Raw genomic sequence first — 18,620 nt, 5'->3', positions numbered from 1 at the left:
GCAATTCGACTTATTTATTAAGGATCAAAAGAGTTAAATTGTTCCTATACTCCAGTCTTAGCTACGAGCTAGGACGCCGCATGTTCCACAACTCTGCGCGCAAATCGACTCAGGTGGGAAGTCCAGAAACCCAAATATAGGTCGAGATACCCTCGAAAACAAGTTTATGTTATAATAGGTATATATTGTCTTGCATTGATAGTTGAGATTCCCGTCTCCCGCTTCTTGCTACTATACGAAGTACGGAGCCCCCTGAGTCAGGTCCATCATGACATACTCCGTAAATACAAGCCGACCACAATCAAGTGCAAATATCGTTCAGTCATGCGCGTCCGTAAATACCTACAACGCCTGGTTTTTGAAGACCTACTATTTCGTCGTGTTCTTCTCGACGATTCCCCTCGCAAACTCTCCAAAGGTAATGCCTTGATCTGCATCGACAGTCTCCCCCAAGTTAGGCTGCGTGAAAACAGCAAGAGTATTCCGCGCTATGCTCCCTCCATTCTCACCATCAGAAAAGCCAGGTCGAACACCCCTCACAAAATGTGGAACAGCCTTGAATTTCCCCTTCGTGATCCTCTGTAATGCTTCACCGGTCTGGAAGGCAATGCAATCTTTTGGGATCTTGACCTGCACTACCTTACCACTTCGAGACTGGATGTATAAGCCAGCCGTTGGATCTGGCGACGATGGAAGTTCCTCGAGAGCAGGAAGATATCGTGGAGTGTGTCCATTACTAGTAGGTATTTCAGGTGATTGTTTGGTCTCGTTGATGAACATTGCCGAGGTCAAGCCGGTTAGACAGCCATGATCGAGATGGGTTGCACACCAGTCATCATCCATCTCCTCCGCCTGCGGTTTTGAATCTTCTGGTTCTGCTGGGAAGTAATGGAGGAGACGAGCTTTTGTGGTCGTGGACGTCTTGACAACATGTTCTAGATATCCTGGCGTATACGCCGGAATCTCTTTTTCGGCATACTTATCGCAAGCTCGGGCAACGAGGACTGCTGTGTCAATAATAATCCGACACAAATTCTCGAACGTCTCTTGAAAACCTGGAATTGCGGTATCAGCGGGCCACAGATTGGGACTCAGGTATTCTGGAAAGTTCTCGGCGGAGAACTCTGCAGTGGGTTTGGCGCAGGAGAGAGAGGGATCGACATAGAAGGCACAATTCGCATAGAATGAGCCTTTGAGAGTATCGACCTGGCCATTCTTGAGGGTCTCTTTGCCACGCGACCAGCCAGTCAAGTATTTTGCTGCTGGATTTTCAATCTTCTCTGCGCCACGTTAGACCTTTCCAGAGAGGAGGGTAGGCGGGGATTGGAGTACCAAGTTCAGCCGGAGGGAGATTTCCCAGGTAAGATGAGTATGATAGTAGACGATGCCGTAACTCAACGAATTCAGAGGGTACATTCTTAACTATGATTATGCCTAAAGAGTCGGGTCCAAAAGCCTCCTCTAAGGTTGAAAAGGAAACGTCGCCTAGCTCTGATCAGCAGATATCCCCTTAGACTCAGGGAGAACCATACCATTCTTCAAATCTTCCAAATTAACCGTAACTGCAGCTGAGGACATCTTGATCTAAAAGCTTTGCTTTCTTCCAGAGAATTCCAAAGATCGCTCTCAATAAAAAATCAGTTCGTTTAAGTTGTTCAATTATATCCAATTATCCCTACGCAACAAGGGTGGGGGGGTTGTGTTATCTGTGAGGGTTTGAGCCTTGAGGGGGTAAATTGCCGCTTCACACCGCTCCAAGTATCGCTGTATCTATACCTAGTGCAAGCCCTCTTCCTGCCTACGGAAGTACCGTAGGGCCGTAGGGGAGACTCGACCACTGTCTTCATAACAAGCACTCTTCGACAAACCTCAACCATGGTCAAGCCACTAACATTCAAAGGCGACAAGAAGACGAAAAAGAGGAAGAGGGTCGATACAGAAGATAAATTCGGCCCCGAGGGGTCAACGCCAAAGGAACTTGTCAAACGAGAAGAAGAAAGTCAAGCTGTGGACGATGACAGCTGGGTTACCGCAGAAGCTACAGGAGATGTTGTAGGGCCTATCATTTTTGTTCTGCCATCAGAACCGCCGACATGTATAGCTTGTGATACGAATGGGAAAGTCTTTGCCAGTGCCCTGGAGAACATCATCAACGATGATCCTGCGACGGCGGAACCACACGACGTGAGGCAAGTTTGGGTCGCAAATAGAGTAGTTGGCACAGAGACCTTCAGTTTCAAAGGCCATCATGGAAAGTATGATTGGATCTCCCGATCGCAACATATTAACTGACTTGTGCTAGATACCTGAGTTGCGATAAATATGGAATATTATCCGCCAACACAGAAGCCGTATCACCCCTCGAATCTTTCCTCATAATCCCAACAGCAGACACTCCAGGCACATTCCAAATTCAAACATTAAGAGATACGTTTGTGACGATCAAGTCCTCGACGTCCTCCAAATCGAGCGCTCTTCCAGAAATACGTGGAGATGCAGATGCTATAACTTTCAACACCACTCTTCGAATAAGAATGCAAGCACGGTTCAAGCCGAAATTAAAGGCTTCAAAAGAAGAGAAGGCAAAGGAAAAGATCAGTAGGAAGGAACTTGAAGAAGCTGTGGGAAGAAAATTAGATGATGATGAAGTTAAGAGATTGAAGAGGGCGAGGAGGGAGGGTGATTATCATGAGGCACTATTGCTCCTTAAGGTTAAGAATAAGCATGATAAGTACTCTTGAAGTATTCGGAGTAGATATCGGATTCTCATTATCCGTCACTACGGCAGATTGTCTCCTTTCAGGGCTGTCGAGTTGTCAAAATTTCGGGTGTAGATTGGTACAAGGAGGGAATGATACCCGGATATCGCTTTGGCCAGGAATGTAATAATAAGTTAGTAGCATATCAACGAACTCAGCTTGCACGGCGACAATTCCATCTGTACCTGACAAGGTAGTCGACCTTACACATGATCACGTGAACTATATATTCTCGGTCCTTAAAGGTACCTTACCTACCTACCTAGGTACCTAAGTAATAATGTGAGAATATAAGGAGCAATAACATCCTGAATGCCTCCTAACAGTTATAAGAAATGAAGTAAAGCCCATATTCAACGGTGCTGAGATTCAAGATCGGGGTCCACTCACTACAATTTCTTCGAGAGCGAATCGAGTTTTGCAAAAAAATCTTCCTCCCTTCCCACGAAAACCACAAATATTCAAACCTACCTGAAAATGTATACACTCGACGCCGTAGATTCATTCCATATCTCCGAACCGGCAGATACCTATATTTACGATATAGTACCCGTGGCAGCTGGACTCGCAGCCATCTCCTCTGATGATAGTCTTCGATTACTTGATCCTCTGGCTCTGAACGGGCCGCCTATAAATTCCATCCGGAGGATTAATACCGATGTCACATGCCTGAAAGCTATTGAATCGAGTACAGGAGAAGGTGGGGGAGTTGTTTGTACAGCGGGGAGAGATGGGACAGTTTGCTTGGTGGATCCGAGGACTGGTGCGAAGGTTGCAGAGACGAGAACTGGTGAGTTGTGATCTGTGTACCCCCTTTTCTCAAGAACGATGTCATTATTATCACTTATTGAGAATGTGTGGTTCCGAAGAACTATAGATATTTGGATTCCGTCCTGGCTGCGCTTCCATGATCAGTGCCATATTTCCTCTGGTCCTTCTATAAGTTTGGAGGGACTATTTTCTCAATAGCTCTGTGATTGAAGCAGTAACTTATAGAAATTAACGTATGTGTAGATCAGAATGCTCCTGTTCTGTCACTTGCCTGTTCATATCCCTACGGTCTCGCAGCTGGGACAGAGTTGACAAACCAACAAGCATCAGTGTTGATTTGGTAGGCTTCACTTTATCTTCCCTTCAGACCTGTGCTGACTTGTCAAGGGATACCAGATCTTTTGTGAATCCAGTAGTCCAGTATATTGAAAGTCACAGCGATGATGTTACAGAGGTATGTCTTAGAGCGATTATCATTTCCGTACTATGCTAATGATCCCCAGCTACACTTTCATCCTTCTCAACCCCAGATCTTATTGTCAGGCTCTACAGATGGTCTGGTCAACATATATAATACCACTATCTCAGATGAGGAAGATGCATTGCATCAAACGATCAATCATGGGCATTCGATACACCATGCCAATTTTCTAAGTGATGTGGACATATTTGCTCTGTCACATGATGAGAAGTTCTCAATGTATACCCTGGTGACGAATCCAGAGGAAGGAGTGGAAGAGGCCCCTCCAGTACACTATGGGGATATGAGAGAGCAACTAGGAGGCGAGTATGTTGCAAATCTAGTCAGGAGACCGGATGGAAGTGCTGTGCTAGGTATAGGAACTCATAGGTATGTTTCATTGACATATATGGCACCCTAGGCCATGTCATCCCAGAGGAAACCAAGAAGCAAATCTAATTTCATCATAGCCGGGAGAGTTTTGATCTCGTTCAGTTCCAGAACAATCGTCCTTGGACTTTTGCGCCGGAGACAAAGGTCAACTTGACAGGGGCTCACGGATCCGAGATCGTAAGATCTTTCTGCTTTTTGGATTCGGTATGCATCCTTTCTCCATGTCTAGGACTAATACTGACAGAACTATAGCATAAGACGGTGTTGACAGCTGGAGAGGATGGTCAGATAAAAGCATGGAGAGGGGAATGACAAAGGCTCTTGGAAGACAAAGCTAGAGAATTGGCATTGTAACCCTTTTAGAGAAATAGTGTAGATATGAAAAGTTATCTCTGAACTGCATCAACAATCAAACCAATTCTCCAAGCATTTTGGGGTTTTGGCTCGAACTGTACTTATTTATTTGGAGCTGTTTGCACAAGAAAGCCTGTTGGCCTCTGAAGGAGCTGTCGCGTGTCGCTTACCAAATCCGAAATGGCGAAGAGGACAGCTTGAGCAACGTTGACTGTTATAAATACTTTCCCCTCAACGCCCCTCTCGTGGTGATCGCTGCTGGATATATGGGACCATGAGCTATTTATCTAGTATTGCTTCTACAACGAAGTAATCGATATTGCGCCGGGTTCAACAGCATGAAGGATCCGAGCAAGCGGCTGCTGCCGTTACTGCTTTGTAAGTTGTTATCACCAGCTTGATGTCCAGAGCTTACTTGTGCAGTATTTCTGCAGTTCATTCTTCCGATAAGTTGTGCGCAAGCGCAAGAGACTAATAAGCCAACGCCTGCTGCTGAAGAAAGCCCGAAATCGTCGATCACAGCACAATCCGCAGTTACCCAGAGACCCTTTCGAGGACAAGACAATAGGAGGACTACTGATGGTGAGAGCTTGTGGCATGCTATTTATGAAAGATTCTTACAGTATTACAGGGGCAGAATTGGTAGACAAAGCTCTCTTCTCCCTCCGCCTTTACGAGCGACAGAATCCACCTCAATCTCGGAGACCTTCTGGAATATTTGGTGCAGTAGGCCAATATCTCTTGTCTTTGCTGCCGCGCCTCTCTATCCAAGGACCCGACTCGGACGGCGGGAAAAATGGACAGAAGGTGGTGCCAGGGCCTATATCTGAGGCCGTGCGACACTTGGAGGAGGCTGCCCAGATGAACAATTCCGATGCGATCTACCTTTTGGCGCAGATGAGCTTCTACGGTAATTTTACATATCCAAAGGATTATTCGGAGGCTTTCTTCAGATATAGTCAATTGGCAGAGACAGGCAATAGCTCAGCGCAACACATGATTGGATTCATGTATGCTACCGGCATTGGAGGGGCCGTTGAACGTGATCAAGCAAAGGCTTTGCTATACCATACATTTGCAGCCCGGGGTGGAAATACAAGATCCGAGATGACCCTTGCGTTTCGATATCACAGCGGCATCGGAACGGCACGGGACTGCGAGGTGGCAGTCAAACACTACAAAAAGGCGGCAGATAAGGCAATTGAGTGGTATCGGTCGGGGCCTCCGGGAGGCATGGCATGGGTACCTGATTCATATCGACTTGCGGACGAGGAAGGCGGTGTCTACGGCGAAGGAGCTAGCTTTTCGAGTGCTGGCAACAACGCGAATAAGGGTGGGCCAAACACGGATGCTCACGCAGCTTTGGACGACGTCCTGGAGTATCTGGATCTGATGTCAAGAAAGGGTGACTTCAAAGCAACGTTTAGTTTGGGACGAATCCATTACGATGGCCAGAAAGGGCTTCCACGAAACATGAAGAGTGCCAAATGGTATTTCATGAAGGTTGCAAAGCTATACTGGCAGAGGGACGGCCGGATTATTGGAGGTGATAAGCCAAATCTGGAAAAAATTGCCACCAGAGCTGCTGGGTTCCTTGGAAGGATGTTCCTAAGAGGGGAAGGTGTTGAGCAAAGCTACGAGAAGGCCCTGATATGGTTCAATCGTGGTGTCAAAAGCGGAGATGCTGGTTCTCAATACGGACTGGGATTGATGTATCTGGATGGTCTTGGGGTCCCGAAGAATCCAGCCAAAGCGCAAGAATATTTCAAGGCATCCGCAGACCAGGACTATTCACCTGCGCAGGTCAGCTTAGGAGCTCTTTATCTGGATCAAGGTACATCCAAGGACATAACAGTCGCCAGCCGGTACTTCGAATTCGCCGCACGATATGGCCATATTGAAGCATACTATTATCTTGCCGAGCTAATTGATCAGGGAATTGGACGAGATCGAAGTTGCGGACTGGCCACGGCATACTACAAGAATGTCGCGGAGAAAGCCGAGCCCCTTCTCTCGTCTTTTGCCGAAGCAAATCAAGCCTATGAGGATGGAGATTACGAACTGGCATTTATTGATTATTTGCTGGCAGCGGAGCAAGGATACGAGAAGGCGCAGGCTAATGTGGCATATATGCTTGACCAACAGAAGTCGAAATTGCCCCTGCCTTCGTGGTTATCTTCCGCTCCACCTCGCCCATCTCTGCTACAGAATGCGGCGCTTGCTCTGATATACTGGACGAGATCCGCAAAGCAGACAAATGTCGACTCAATGGTCAAGATGGGGGACTACTATCTTAATGGCATTGGCACTAAAGCCGACATGGAGAAGGCAGCCTTATGTTACACAGCTGCTTCTGAGTTCCAACAGAGTGCACAAGCTCTGTTCAATCTTGGGTGGATGCATGAGAATGGTGTGGGTCTCAACCAGGACTTTCATCTTGCGAAGAGGTATTATGATCAAGCCTTGGAGACCAACGAGGAGGCATATCTGCCCGTGACTTTGAGCTTGTTCAAGTTGCGGCTTAGAAGTGCTTGGAACACGTTGACCCATGGCAGAATCAACTCCATTCAAGATGAGCCAGGTGAGTTTCTTACAGAAAATGAATGCAGATTGAAAACTAACGTATTACAGCACCTAAGAAGCAATGGTCACTTGGGGAGTGGATCAGCAACTTCCTCAGAGACGATCAGCCATATTATGGTGACCTCGGCTACGATGACAACTACCTTCCAGAGAACGATCCAATGCCAGGAGGGCAGGCCGATGGCATGTATGACGATATCATTGATGATGGCATCTTAGAAAGCCTTATCATTATTACGCTGGCTGGTGCCTTGGTGTTCCTGATATATTATCGGCAACAACGACAGTTGGCAGCGCACGCAGCAAATCAACAAGCTGGAGGGAACCAGCAAGTGCCCCAAGGACAGCAGCCCCAAGAGCGAGGTTTCTTCCCACAACCTGGCGACCCGGAATTTGGGCAATGGGTAGCGGGCGGCGTAGGACATTAAAAGCTGTATTTAACATGTACAAAAATGGAATGAATAATTTAAACATCCTGATCTATGTCTATATATGTATTGTGATAATCCTTTGCTGTAGTGTCTTAGTACATACATACCTTGCATTTAGATAACGCCCCGCCAAGGTAAGTACCTATTTAAGTACATGGCTCGCGAACCTCGTCTGCCAGCAACTCCAACATCAATCAACGCAATACTCACAACTACATTGATCCATGACTTACATCCAACAGCACTAACACACAATCAAGATGTCCACCCCAGCAGCCAAGAGGCGCAGACTAGACGCCGCCGCGAGCACGCTCTCGAAGCCCTTCCGCTCACCCTTCAAATCACCCCTCAAAGCGCAACCATCCAGCGACAGCCCACCCAGCATCTCCACACCCCTCAAGACCTCCTCCCCCGCCATCCTATCATCATCCCGAACGCCCAACCTCTCCCACACAAGCCCGCAGCGCACACCGGTGGCGAAAAAGCGGTTCTCCGCGTCGCCCCTCTCGGCGTCAGCGCTGAACGCGGATCCCGAGATCGCGCAGCTGCTCCGCACACAACGGGAGCTCGAGAAGCAATTGCGGGAAGCGAGGGAACAGCTCGAGACTGCGGAGCAGGCGAGGAAGATTGAGAGGGAGAGTAGGGCTAGGAATGAAGGGGGCGAGGTCGATGACGAGTTGGTAAAGCTGATTGGCAAGTGGAGGGGTGCGAGTCGACAGGCGGCGGAGGAGCTGTTTGGGAAGGTTAGGGATAGGGTTAATAGGTATGTGTGTGTGTGTGTGTGTCAAGATTGGGTTGTGGGGGAAAGTTGGGGGAATGCCAGAGAAGAAGCTGATGTATCATGGATGTTCTAGGATGGGTGGGCCGAGAGCGTGGAAGGAGATGCAGAAGAAGCAGCAGGAGTTCCAGGGAGGATGGGATCAAGAGGAACAAACCAATAATCATGGCTCCGATGAGGAAGACGGGGAGGCTGGGAATGTCGAGAAGAGGGATATTTATGCTGAGTATGATATTGATGAGGAGACTGAGAATGAGAAGTCTCAACGTGCAAGGGGCGCTGGTGATACGGGAGAGCTGCCTGGACAAGAGGATGTAAGTCTGCGTGAGAGGCGTCCGTCGTGTAATTGTGAGATTGGCTAATGGACGCTTCAAGGAATTTACAATGGCCATGATGCTAAGAACCTTGAACGTTGACCTACATGTTATTGGCTACGACAAAGAGCAGCAGAGATGGACTGATTAACTAATATGCCTGCCCATATATATGTACTTGCATTTCTATGCTCGGGAAGTTGATCTGGCTGTGTATATGGTAGCTTTTACTACTTGCATCTCTGAGAGTTGGTTGATATGCTCTAGCTTGTCTGTACTACCTACCGCTTGCACATAGTGCTTATACATCAACATATGAATGAATGAATCTATGTAGCTCCAGTACGTCCGTCGTCTTGCTTCCGTGCTTCTGGTCATACTGCTCAACTACCGCAATGCGTGAACGAGGCCAATCCTTCATGCTAACTGTCTATCGATCTGCGAATCACCACTCCTCGAAATCATGCAGATCTCCCTTTTCCTCTTATTAAAGAAGCGATCCTCCTCTCCTCATCCTCTTCTCAACCATCCATAGGGGAAGATGAGATGAGGGAGAGAGAAAAAAAGGTGGTTGGGGTGGGGGGGGGGGGGGTTAATTAAAATCAGAATCCGTCAAAACACTAGCAATACGTCCCCGCTCTAGAGAAAGCCTCATAACGCAGATATATATATACCACTGAGCTGTGCGAGTTCTCCATCGTGAGATACTGACGGCAGGGAGCTTCCAGATAGGGAGCTACATAGACTTTTAGTGGGTGTACCAAACGTGGCTTTGCTGGTATTTGATTTTCCTATGCTTCGAAGAAAGGACATACTCCCATATTGAGTTTCATTCTCATCATTCATGCATTTTGAAATCATGAAGAGGAATACTCGTTATGACTAGAAAGATACTGGGTCACAGAACCAGGGCGGATGTCCACTCTGGCTCAATTAGCCAATGGAAAGAGGATATGATCATAGATTCATAAAAATAGAGTAACAGTAAATCTCGGATATCAAACAGGTATTCATTCCCCTTCCAACTCCCCCATTTTTCCAATCAGTAAACATACGCAACCTGGGTGAGCGGGAGACTGGTCGCCGCCTCACACGTAGCATGGACGCCATCAGCCTCGACCCTATAATTCTCCGGGTCGACCTTCATCTTCGGCATCACGTCGTTGAATTTCATATCCTTCTTGCCGATCTTCCGGCAGTTCTTGACGGCTGCGACTCGCTTCTTCAGACCGTAGGAGGCAATCGCGCCGCTGGTGATGGAGGCTTCGGAGACGAAGAGGACGGAGGTTGAGGGGACCAGAGGCGCGAACATGGGGCGTGAGATGATGGGTTCGATGGTGGGGATGGAGCCGTTGGGGTCGCCCTGCTGATTGTTAGATGTGGGCAGGAGACAGAAGGGGAGGAGAGATGTACCATTTGGGCATACGAGATCAAACCGCTCTTGATCACGGTCATGGGCTTGGTTCCAAACCATGCTGGATCCCATATCACCAAGTCCGCTAACTTGCCTACCTCCACGCTTCCAATCACATGGCTCATGCCTTGTGCAATCGCTGGGTTGATAGTGTATTTGCTTACATACCTCTTCACTCTGAAGTTATCCGCTCCGGTACCTTCATCTTCCTTCAGGGGTCCGCGCTGGACCTTATTCTTATGTGCCGTGTTCCATGTCCGGAGGATTACTTCGCCGCAACGGCCCATAGCCTGTGAATCTGAGGACATCATGCTAATAGCTCCAAGGTCGTGCAAGACATCTTCGGCGGCGATGGTCTCTGCGCGAATACGAGATTCGGCGAATGCTACATCTTCAGGGATGTTCTTGGAGAGATGGTGACACACCATCAGCATATCGAGATGCTCGTCTAGGGTGTTTCGGGTATATGGTCTTGTTGGATTTGTAGAGGAGGGGAGGACATTGGGATGCTCAACCACGCTGATGATATCTGGGGCATGGCCACCTCCAGCGCCTTCGGTGTGGTAGGTGTGGATTGCCCGGTCCTTGAAAGCAGCGATAGTGGATTCAACGAAGCCGGACTCGTTGAGGGTATCAGTATGAATGAGGACTTGGACGTCCAATTCATCGCAGACAGTAAGACAGGTATCGATAGCGGATGGTGTAGATCCCCAATCTTCGTGAAGCTTCATACCACAGGCCCCAGCCATGATCTGCTCACGAAGGCCTGTAGGAGAACTGTCGTTTCCTTTACCCGTTATCCCAACGTTCACTGGTAGGCTATCGCAGGCTTGAAGCATTTGCCGCATATAGTTCTTGCCTGGAGTACAAGTGGTTGCATTCGTGCCGGCACTGTCTGCTGTTAGCCTACCCCCGATGTAGGATGATCAATACTTACCTAGGACCTGTACCGCCTCCAAGGAGTGTAGTGATGCCAGAAGAAATCGCCTCGTTCGCTTGCTGAGGACAGATGAAGTGGATATGGGTATCAAAGCCTCCTGCAGTAATGATCTTGCCCTCCCCAGCGATAACATCCGTACACGATCCGATGATCATGTTTGGACTGACACCATCCATCACGTCCGGGTTTCCGGCTTTCCCAATACCAACAATAACGCCATTCTTGACCCCAATATCAGCCTTGTAGATACCGCTCCAATCCACAATCAACGCATTTACGATCGCTAAGTCCAAAGAAACCTCATCTGAAACCCCGGAAGCTTGACCCATTCCCTCTCTTAAAGTCTTTCCACCGCCAAATTTGCATTCATCTCCATACGAGGTCAGGTCTTTCTCGACCTTGATCCAGAGATCTGTAAATCCCAACCTGACCTTATCACCAACCGTAGGACCAAACATCACTGAATACGCAGTTCTGTCTATCTCAAACATGCTGATATGTCCCGCATCTCCCAGCGGTTCTGGAGTATGCGCAAACCCTGCTTGCTGAAGCTTAGCCACGAGCTCATCCGCACGAGACAGATCCACCTTTCCAGTAGCTAGATTATTGCCGCCGTGGATAACCTTATTCCCGCCAATTTCAACCAACGTGACTGTCTTTGTATCTCCTGGCTCGAAACGAACCGACGTGCCCGCTGGGATATCAAGACGATAGCCATACGCCTTGATACGATCGAATTCGAGCTGGGGATTTGTTTCGATAAAATGGTAATGTGAACCAATCTACCATCATCAGCACCAGTTTCCTTCTCTTTTTCAAAAGAACCAACCTGGATTGGCCGATCCCCCTTGCTAGTAACCCTCAGCCTTATCCTCTTCCTCCCCTTATTCAAGGTTACCTTCCCCTTCACGCAGACGACCGCTCCGGGCATTTTGGTTGCCTCATATTCCTCCTCTTTTGGCAGGGGGAAAAGGCTCTGGTCGGGAATCGGGAGGAAGCTGCCATACAGGGCTTTCGCGAGATCGCCATCGTCGGTGCTGATGGGATGGTGGACCGTGACGAGGTATGTGCCGGTTGGGAATGTGCCTTCGACCATGAGTTCAGTGAAGGTTGAGCAGACGGAAGGGAGGACGTGTCGCCGGCCGAGCATCGTCGCCCCGATCGACATCAGGTCTGCAACTGTGTGGTTGCCATCGCGGATCAGCTGGGCGGCGTTAGTGGGGGTTTGCCAATGGAGTGGACGAAGACAAGACGCACCTCTTGGAGATTGTTGGCGATAAGAGCCTGGAGCGCACATTAGGTTCCGTTATGGGATTCACGGTGGAGAAGACGTACAACTGCCTCCGAATGATTGAGCTTCACGCCTCGAGCAAGCCGTCTCTGGGCAAGGAGCCCCAGCTGCGAGATAACGAGCTTGTCCAGCTGTTTGCGATGGTCAGTCAGTTACTTGTTCGGTGTTCTAAGACGATGATGGTCCGATTGAACTGACCTCCTTGGGTACGAGATGCATCTTGAGTGAAATGCAAGCTTTTTCAGCTTCCGCCTGCTCTGGTGCAAGTCAATTGGAGTTGTTGTTGTCTTCGCCGACCCCGCTAATTCGCATTGGACTGGGGGTTGGCGATAAGCTTTGGCAGATCTGTGATAGGTAGGCGAACGGCCGAAAGGGGTCAATCATCACACGAGAGCTGGCAGTTGAAGAACATATTCCGATTTCCCTGTTAAATCACATTTGAGGCTACAAAAATCTGAACATGCATGTTTGTACTCTATATGATTATCCGTTCATGTCCTAGATCCCAGCATTGTAGACAGAAACAAATCCCTTGGGTATATAACGTGCTCTCCTGCCTTCCCATCCCATTCCCATCCCGTCCTGTCCCGTTCCATCCAGCTATGCACCGTACACCATTATATATACCTTGGAAACTTCCTCCAATATATGACTCCCAACATTTCTCATTATTCGGGGTAAGACGCCAAATACGAAACCCCAGCTATGCAACGCTGATATGCTAACCCAAACGTTCTTCATCTCGTACAGAACTTATGTAAAACCTGGAAATAGTGTTCTCAATGCGTTCCGCCCTGTTGGAATCGTTAGCTGTGAGTTTGAAGTGAATGGATAATACAGTACATTTTGATTGTCGGCGTTCATCAGACACATCTGAATCCTCTACGAACGACTGTCCAGCGAGCTCTCGAATCCGTTGACGAGCGATCTGCTGTCGGCCGAGCCGGTCTTGACTCGGGGGCAGACGAGCGCCTATAGCGCTCGTCATAAGTGCCCGTCGAGGTTGCAGTGGCATAGGAGGCGACGGCTGAATTTCCCCAGCTGTAGAAGGGTGAAAGATCATCCTCCTGATGTCAGACCCAAAATTCCGGATCCGGCCTCTGGGGTTCGCTACGTGACCCTCTTCACTGACCGTCACTCTCGAGCGCAGCCTTCGAAGGTTTCGTTCTCGGCGGACCATGGAATTGGTGATCTTCGTTGGACAACTGCCTTTTGGTAGAACACTCGTTTTGCACATAGGACACAATGAGCTGTTGTTATATAGGAAGGCGTCAATACATTCAGGGTGAAAAATATGACCACAAGGAAGCTCTCGAATTGGTGTGATACCTGACTCGAAATCGTCCAGGCAGATAGGGCAAGTTGGCTGAGAGTAAGGTAGGAATTTGTGAACGAGGAAGGAATCATTTGAAGTGGTGTCTTCGATGACTGATGAGCTTAGTTCGTGTGTTTGAGGTAGGTTTTGGTGTTCTAAGATCTCCTTAGCACTGGAGGACCCTTCACTCGAGTCGTCCTGCTCAATTTCAACAGTGTGGTTATCCTTTTTAGAACCCGAGGAAGGCGCGGGCAATTTTTCATCTTCGCAATTGTATGTGAACAGGGGGAATTTGTTGATGATGTCCTGAGGGACTGTGAGACGCTTGATACCTAGCGCCTCCAGATTGACTTCTCCGCTGATGACTCGTCGACGTAAAGCATTTCGGCGCGATCGTTGGATTAGATGCATCGTAACAGATGTAATTGCTAGCATGACCACAATGATTCCGACAATAATCAACAGAAACACCCATATGCCGGGTAGAGACGGGCCAGTTTTGACACTCAGTCTTGTGTACATCCGGACATAATCTCTCGGATCGATACTAGGTAATTCTGAAATGACATGCCCATAAGGAACATCCGTCAAATTGCCAGAGTAAAGGCTCAATTCTTGCATCAGCTGATCCCCAACGTCTGAGGGAATAGCGTAGACCGGAAAAGGATTCTTTCTCTTCCACGCGCCGCCATCATCCAGTGACCATACTGGCGAGCTGATAGGAGGGGGTTGAGCACTTCCAGTAGATGCTCCGTTGCCGACAAGGTAGAACAGGAAAGCCCGTGCTGGATCTGAACGTGCAGCACCTAGATATGCCAGCGAGCATTCGACATTGATCCAGGGAGCGATGGCTACCAATGTAAAGTCCGTGGGAGGAAGGTTTGCCTGTCGGGTAACGTTGTGTGGGACGTACGGCTCTGATATATTAACGCATGGGTCGTCGCGTTTCAGATCGGGGACGTAGAGAAAGCCACTTATGGAACCGCCCGAAGCCGCATTATGGGTCGATAGGGTTTGGAGGGAGCTTTGGTCGAGATGTTGAGAGAAGGAAATGTTTGGCTGCAAGCACGGGTCAGTCAATCAATGCGCCCCCGCTGCGATGACGATGACATCAACACATACCCGCAATTGTGCCACGACATCTTCGAGGTCTGCAGCGGACGAGGGCTGACTCCATTCTTGGTTCGGGAAGAGGAGTCTGGAGAAAGGTCACAGTCAGTCAGTGTTTGCGCTCTGGAGTGCAGCGACCCGCTCCGTGTAGCACTCGGCAGCGACGGGGGGAGGGGCGTCAGGAGAAGATGTGGACTGGAGAGCCGAAGAGATTGGGCATACACGACGGTATCGATATCATTTACAGCTGTGCGCAGGGAGGGTCAGCATGTATCTAGTACGATGGGTATGATAGGTATGCTCCGCTGTGATCTGGGGAAGAAGGGCGAATGGGAAAAGGGGGTGAAGATTGCCAAGATGGGGAGAGGGCCACTGGGCATCCTTGGCAGGGTCTCTTGGGAAAGATATATAAGGTATAAATGGACATATAGATACATAACTCGGGGCAGCAATGGACTTACACATAGCAGCGACTGGAGGTGCGCGGGTTGGGCGGCTACTGCTCCTGGCAATAATCCATCCAGGCCCCGATTATGGATTAACATAGGTACGGCGTCCTTGGGCAGGGCGGTTCGAGGTTCACGATGGTCGATGAAGGGAGAGAAGATGCCGTGTGCCAAGAGTTGAGGATCGCCCGGTGTGTGGGTACACGGTACGAAGGGCAGAATGTGACGGGAGCGGCCTCCCGTGCGGCCAGATCTCTTGGGCGTGGGTTTGGATGCAAAAGCAAATACAGATAAACGGCAGTCGATAAGGATTTGCTTCTTTTCGTTTTTATATGAACAAACATTATTAGAATTACATCGAGAATTCATCATGAATCATGAATGCCGCCCTCCCAGCCTCAGCGCCAATTATGTAACATCACAGGATTCGGGAGCCTCAGGCCACAATACGCAGATGGTTCTGATTGGCTCTGTCGGAGCCCGTCGTGCCGTGCCCACGCAAGAAGGTTTCCCCGAGCCGGGCAAAGCCAAGCATCTCTACGCGACCGCGGCGACAGTCTATCGCGACGTCGATCTACCTGGCGGGCGATTATAACACAGTCCGACGGAGTTTATATGTACCTCGTGCGTACCTGATACCGATTGTATTGCATCCAGAACAACCACAACTACCAGGGCCCTTTGCATTCCCACAATGCCTCCAGCGCCGAGCCAGAAAGGCACGGGCAAGAAGGGGAGAGACATCCGCCAGTCGCGGAGCCGCAATACAACTCCCAGCCTTACTGGCACCGCCCTCCCACCATCCGACCTGGGCGAGTCCCCCTACCTCGGGCTCCCCCTGCAGTCCTTTCGAACCTCGGATGATATTGTTGAATCATATGGCTCGGCAATTCCAAGCTCGAAGGACCTGGAGGCCCTCTTGGAGCGTTTGCGACGACTTGTGGCTGTCGTCGAAGCTCGAGGAGCCGTGTGCGACAGGGGCATGAGGATGCTGGCGCAGGCGAGAAAGGATAGACTGGAAGAGATCGAGAACGAGAGAAGAGATGAGGAGCGCAACGAAAGACTTAAGAAGGAGGTTGCAGACGAAGAGGAAAGGGGCAGAAACAAGGCTGCCAAAATAAAGAAGAAGAAGGACGTTGGTGGTGTCCGAGAGGAAAAGCCAGCACTTGGTGCTCATGGGTTGGCGCCTCAAGACGGATCGCAATTGGGTACGTCTCCATTTGTCTGGAATGCCTTTGCCTCAAGACGGCGCTCCTTCAAAATCAGTCCAAAGTTATAGTCGCTAACAGCTCGTGTCAAGACCATTCACCAGTTCGCGATTCCTCAGCCCGCAAGAATGCAGACAGGTTATCGAGAGACATTGATTCTGCCAGCTCATCTCTCTCGCCAGTTGCGCCGGCGACTCCTGCTGCAACCGGCTTGGATCTCGAGGCAAAGGAACTAAACGTCGACGACTCCAGCTCTGATGAACATCTGGCTAAACCAACACCTGCTATGCCTCACCATCAAACATTTGGAGATGATCCCTCCACCTTTCCGGATCCAACGATCTACGAGATAAGGCAAGTCACCGACGACATGACCGACGAGCAGAAGAAGGAGATCTACTCCGTAGCGGTCTTCCCTCAGGATAATTTGGCGGATCTTATCCCTGGATCACCACCCGATAAGGACTTCAGCAATGCAAAGCCCACGAATCAAGTCCAGGCAAACACGTTTGCTACGTATATAGAGCCTTATTTCAGACCTTTCACAGAAGAAGATCTTGCTTTCCTTCGAGAGAGAGGCGATCGTGTAGTCTGCATGCGTATTCCGAAACGTGGTAAGAGGCATTACACAGAGATATGGGCGGAAGAGGATGGGGCGATGTCTGTCGACATCCCACAACAAGGCCGTGACAAGCTTCCCCCAAATCAAGCTCGAGGTAGTATCGAGGACCTGGATGATGCTGCAGCAGAGACCGACCAGGTTTCAACGGGACCTCTCCTGTCACGACTTCTGGCAACACTAAGACCGGAACGCCGCGCACCACCATCCGAAGAGAAGCCGGCCACAAACGGACTCACGAACGGAGACACAAATGCCAATGGCGAAGCAAATGGAGACTCTGGTGAACTTAGTCAACCTCTCAACGATGGCCCGGCCCCAGTTCCCCCAGCGACCCAGATGGCTGACTCTAACTCCGAGGCATGGAAGAAAGCTACACACCCGAAACTTGACCAAGCGCAAGTTGCTGAGCGACTCAAGCAAGAGCTCCGCCATATCGGTTTCCTCTCTCCGGACGCAGAGCCGGACTATGACGGCCATTTCGATGATGAGATCGCTGCCCGTCTCCGTTTTCTTCAGAGCCGGCTTAAGGAACGAATGATTATCAACGGGTCCCGCAAAGCTCGTCTCATGGACCTAGTCAAGGAACGTATGGCCTTCCAAGAGTACAACACCATTCTAGAAGATCTCGATAGCCAAGTTGTCGGCGCTTATTCGAAGCGTACCCGTACAATGGGCAAGAACAAAAAGACAAAGCGTCCTGGTGGCGCTGGCGGAGGAAGTCACTTTGCAGGTGGTAGTGGCGCGGGGATGGCCAAGCCAGGCATTGGTGATATGACAAAGACAATAATGGAGAGAAGAAAGAAGTGGAAGGATAGCATTGGCACGGTCTTTGATAGCGAGTTCAAGGTTCCAAGAGCCAACAATCCAAAGGGAGAGAACACCTCGATTTTCAAACCGGAGGACATGGCTGAGTTCGTGAGGAAGGAGAGAGAGGCTTGGGATGAGGATGCAGAGGATGAATAGATGCACAACGGGTGTCTTCCAAGTGGACAGGCGTTGGCAGTTATATAAATTGGGTTAGGTGTTCTCCTTTGGTACTACAAGGTGTGATGGCCATTTCAAGGAGTTGACGGGTTTCGGTTGTATCTCTATCCGGGTTGGACCTTATAGTTCAGAGGGCTGCTTTCCATGATACTCCCCAAGATGCGCAATGTTGATTTTAAACAGTAGCCGCTTGACGTGAACTTTACGTCCGGGTAATGTGACAATTTCTCTCGTTTGGCTACGCGAGTGTATATAAACACGCTCGACTACAACAACGACCTGCCAACCAGGTGATTCAAAATTTCACACCTTGATCAAGTCGATCAAGGTCCAACCCAGACATTGAATCTAGAGATCTTTGGTCTAATTGATCGTCAATTTCTATATCGTGTCCCGATTACCGCCCTTTGTCTCCTGAGTTTAACTCCCCCGTTCGTCCCTTCCTGC

At 49.4% G+C, this 18,620-nt stretch overlaps 7 protein-coding genes across 7 annotated transcripts; 4 read left to right on the top strand and 3 right to left on the bottom strand.

Moving 5' to 3' along the window:
- Positions 1 to 228: 228 nt before the first annotated feature.
- M430DRAFT_69838 (hypothetical protein) lies at positions 229 to 1,675 on the bottom strand. Its single transcript, XM_024869456.1, has 3 exons — positions 1,533 to 1,675; positions 1,333 to 1,485; positions 229 to 1,280 (listed from the first exon to the last, which is right to left on the bottom strand). The coding sequence occupies exons 1-3, from the start codon at positions 1,576 to 1,578 to the stop codon at positions 370 to 372; spliced, it is 1,110 nt and encodes a 369-aa protein (XP_024716969.1). The 5' UTR covers positions 1,579 to 1,675; the 3' UTR covers positions 229 to 369.
- A 200-nt stretch (positions 1,676 to 1,875) lies between these two features.
- Positions 1,876 to 2,741, top strand: M430DRAFT_110165 (hypothetical protein; the record flags this gene model as incomplete). The annotated part of the gene is made up of 2 exons (XM_024861336.1): positions 1,876 to 2,255; positions 2,303 to 2,741. The coding sequence occupies 2 exons, from the start codon at positions 1,876 to 1,878 to the stop codon at positions 2,739 to 2,741; spliced, it is 819 nt and encodes a 272-aa protein (XP_024716968.1).
- A 495-nt stretch (positions 2,742 to 3,236) lies between these two features.
- Positions 3,237 to 7,748, top strand: M430DRAFT_110301 (hypothetical protein; the record flags this gene model as incomplete). Its single annotated transcript, XM_024861349.1, has 7 exons — positions 3,237 to 3,553; positions 3,927 to 3,984; positions 4,034 to 4,380; positions 4,461 to 4,606; positions 5,161 to 5,319; positions 5,384 to 7,318; positions 7,369 to 7,748. The coding sequence occupies 7 exons, from the start codon at positions 3,237 to 3,239 to the stop codon at positions 7,746 to 7,748; spliced, it is 3,342 nt and encodes a 1,113-aa protein (XP_024716967.1).
- Positions 7,749 to 8,011: 263 nt separating this feature from the next.
- M430DRAFT_22810 (hypothetical protein) lies at positions 8,012 to 8,994 on the top strand (the record flags this gene model as incomplete). The annotated part of the gene is made up of 3 exons (XM_024864772.1): positions 8,012 to 8,514; positions 8,606 to 8,843; positions 8,905 to 8,994. The coding sequence occupies 3 exons, from the start codon at positions 8,012 to 8,014 to the stop codon at positions 8,992 to 8,994; spliced, it is 831 nt and encodes a 276-aa protein (XP_024716966.1).
- Positions 8,995 to 9,792: 798 nt separating this feature from the next.
- On the bottom strand, positions 9,793 to 12,769 carry M430DRAFT_147321 (hypothetical protein). The gene is made up of 7 exons (XM_024863057.1): positions 12,687 to 12,769; positions 12,533 to 12,619; positions 12,455 to 12,481; positions 12,027 to 12,401; positions 11,195 to 11,979; positions 10,257 to 11,148; positions 9,793 to 10,206 (listed from the first exon to the last, which is right to left on the bottom strand). Exons 1-7 carry the CDS (start codon positions 12,705 to 12,707, stop codon positions 9,886 to 9,888), a joined length of 2,508 nt encoding a protein of 835 aa, XP_024716965.1. The 5' UTR covers positions 12,708 to 12,769; the 3' UTR covers positions 9,793 to 9,885.
- Positions 12,770 to 12,986: 217 nt separating this feature from the next.
- M430DRAFT_69834 (hypothetical protein) lies at positions 12,987 to 15,690 on the bottom strand. The gene is made up of 5 exons (XM_024869455.1): positions 15,375 to 15,690; positions 15,136 to 15,160; positions 14,926 to 15,001; positions 13,332 to 14,862; positions 12,987 to 13,282 (listed from the first exon to the last, which is right to left on the bottom strand). The coding sequence occupies exons 1-5, from the start codon at positions 15,376 to 15,378 to the stop codon at positions 13,242 to 13,244; spliced, it is 1,677 nt and encodes a 558-aa protein (XP_024716964.1). The 5' UTR covers positions 15,379 to 15,690; the 3' UTR covers positions 12,987 to 13,241.
- A 227-nt stretch (positions 15,691 to 15,917) lies between these two features.
- M430DRAFT_61740 (hypothetical protein) lies at positions 15,918 to 18,385 on the top strand. The gene is made up of 2 exons (XM_024868944.1): positions 15,918 to 16,567; positions 16,660 to 18,385. The coding sequence occupies exons 1-2, from the start codon at positions 16,054 to 16,056 to the stop codon at positions 18,150 to 18,152; spliced, it is 2,007 nt and encodes a 668-aa protein (XP_024716963.1). The 5' UTR covers positions 15,918 to 16,053; the 3' UTR covers positions 18,153 to 18,385.
- Positions 18,386 to 18,620: the final 235 nt, after the last annotated feature.

The sequence above is a fragment of the Amorphotheca resinae genome (assembly GCF_003019875.1).
Source record: "Amorphotheca resinae ATCC 22711 unplaced genomic scaffold M430scaffold_13, whole genome shotgun sequence".
Classification (NCBI taxonomy): domain Eukaryota; kingdom Fungi; phylum Ascomycota; class Leotiomycetes; order Helotiales; family Amorphothecaceae; genus Amorphotheca; species Amorphotheca resinae.
This window is presented reverse-complemented; position numbering and strand designations above follow the sequence as displayed.

Coding starts and splice junctions, on each gene's coding strand:
- M430DRAFT_69834 (XM_024869455.1), bottom strand. Junction 15,002..15,135: donor AATGATATCGATACCGTCGT/GTATGCCCAATC, acceptor ACCTTTCTCCAG/ACTCCTCTTCCCGAACCAAG. Junction 13,283..13,331: donor TGAACGCCGACAATCAAAAT/GTACTGTATTAT, acceptor CGATTCCAACAG/GGCGGAACGCATTGAGAACA.
- M430DRAFT_147321 (XM_024863057.1), bottom strand. CDS start 12,707: ATGCATCTCGTACCCAAGGAG. Junction 12,482..12,532: donor TCAATCATTCGGAGGCAGTT/GTACGTCTTCTC, acceptor TGTGCGCTCCAG/GCTCTTATCGCCAACAATCT. Junction 10,207..10,256: donor TGATCTCGTATGCCCAAATG/GTACATCTCTCC, acceptor AACAATCAGCAG/GGCGACCCCAACGGCTCCAT.
- M430DRAFT_61740 (XM_024868944.1), top strand. CDS start 16,054: ATGCCTCCAGCGCCGAGCCAGAAAGGCACGGGCAAGAAGGGGAGAGAC. Junction 16,568..16,659: donor TCAAGACGGATCGCAATTGG/GTACGTCTCCAT, acceptor GCTCGTGTCAAG/ACCATTCACCAGTTCGCGAT.
- M430DRAFT_69838 (XM_024869456.1), bottom strand. CDS start 1,578: ATGTCCTCAGCTGCAGTTACGGTTAATTTGGAAGATTTGAAGAATG. Junction 1,486..1,532: donor TTTGGAAGATTTGAAGAATG/GTATGGTTCTCC, acceptor GATCAGAGCTAG/GCGACGTTTCCTTTTCAACC. Junction 1,281..1,332: donor TCTCCCTCCGGCTGAACTTG/GTACTCCAATCC, acceptor AACGTGGCGCAG/AGAAGATTGAAAATCCAGCA.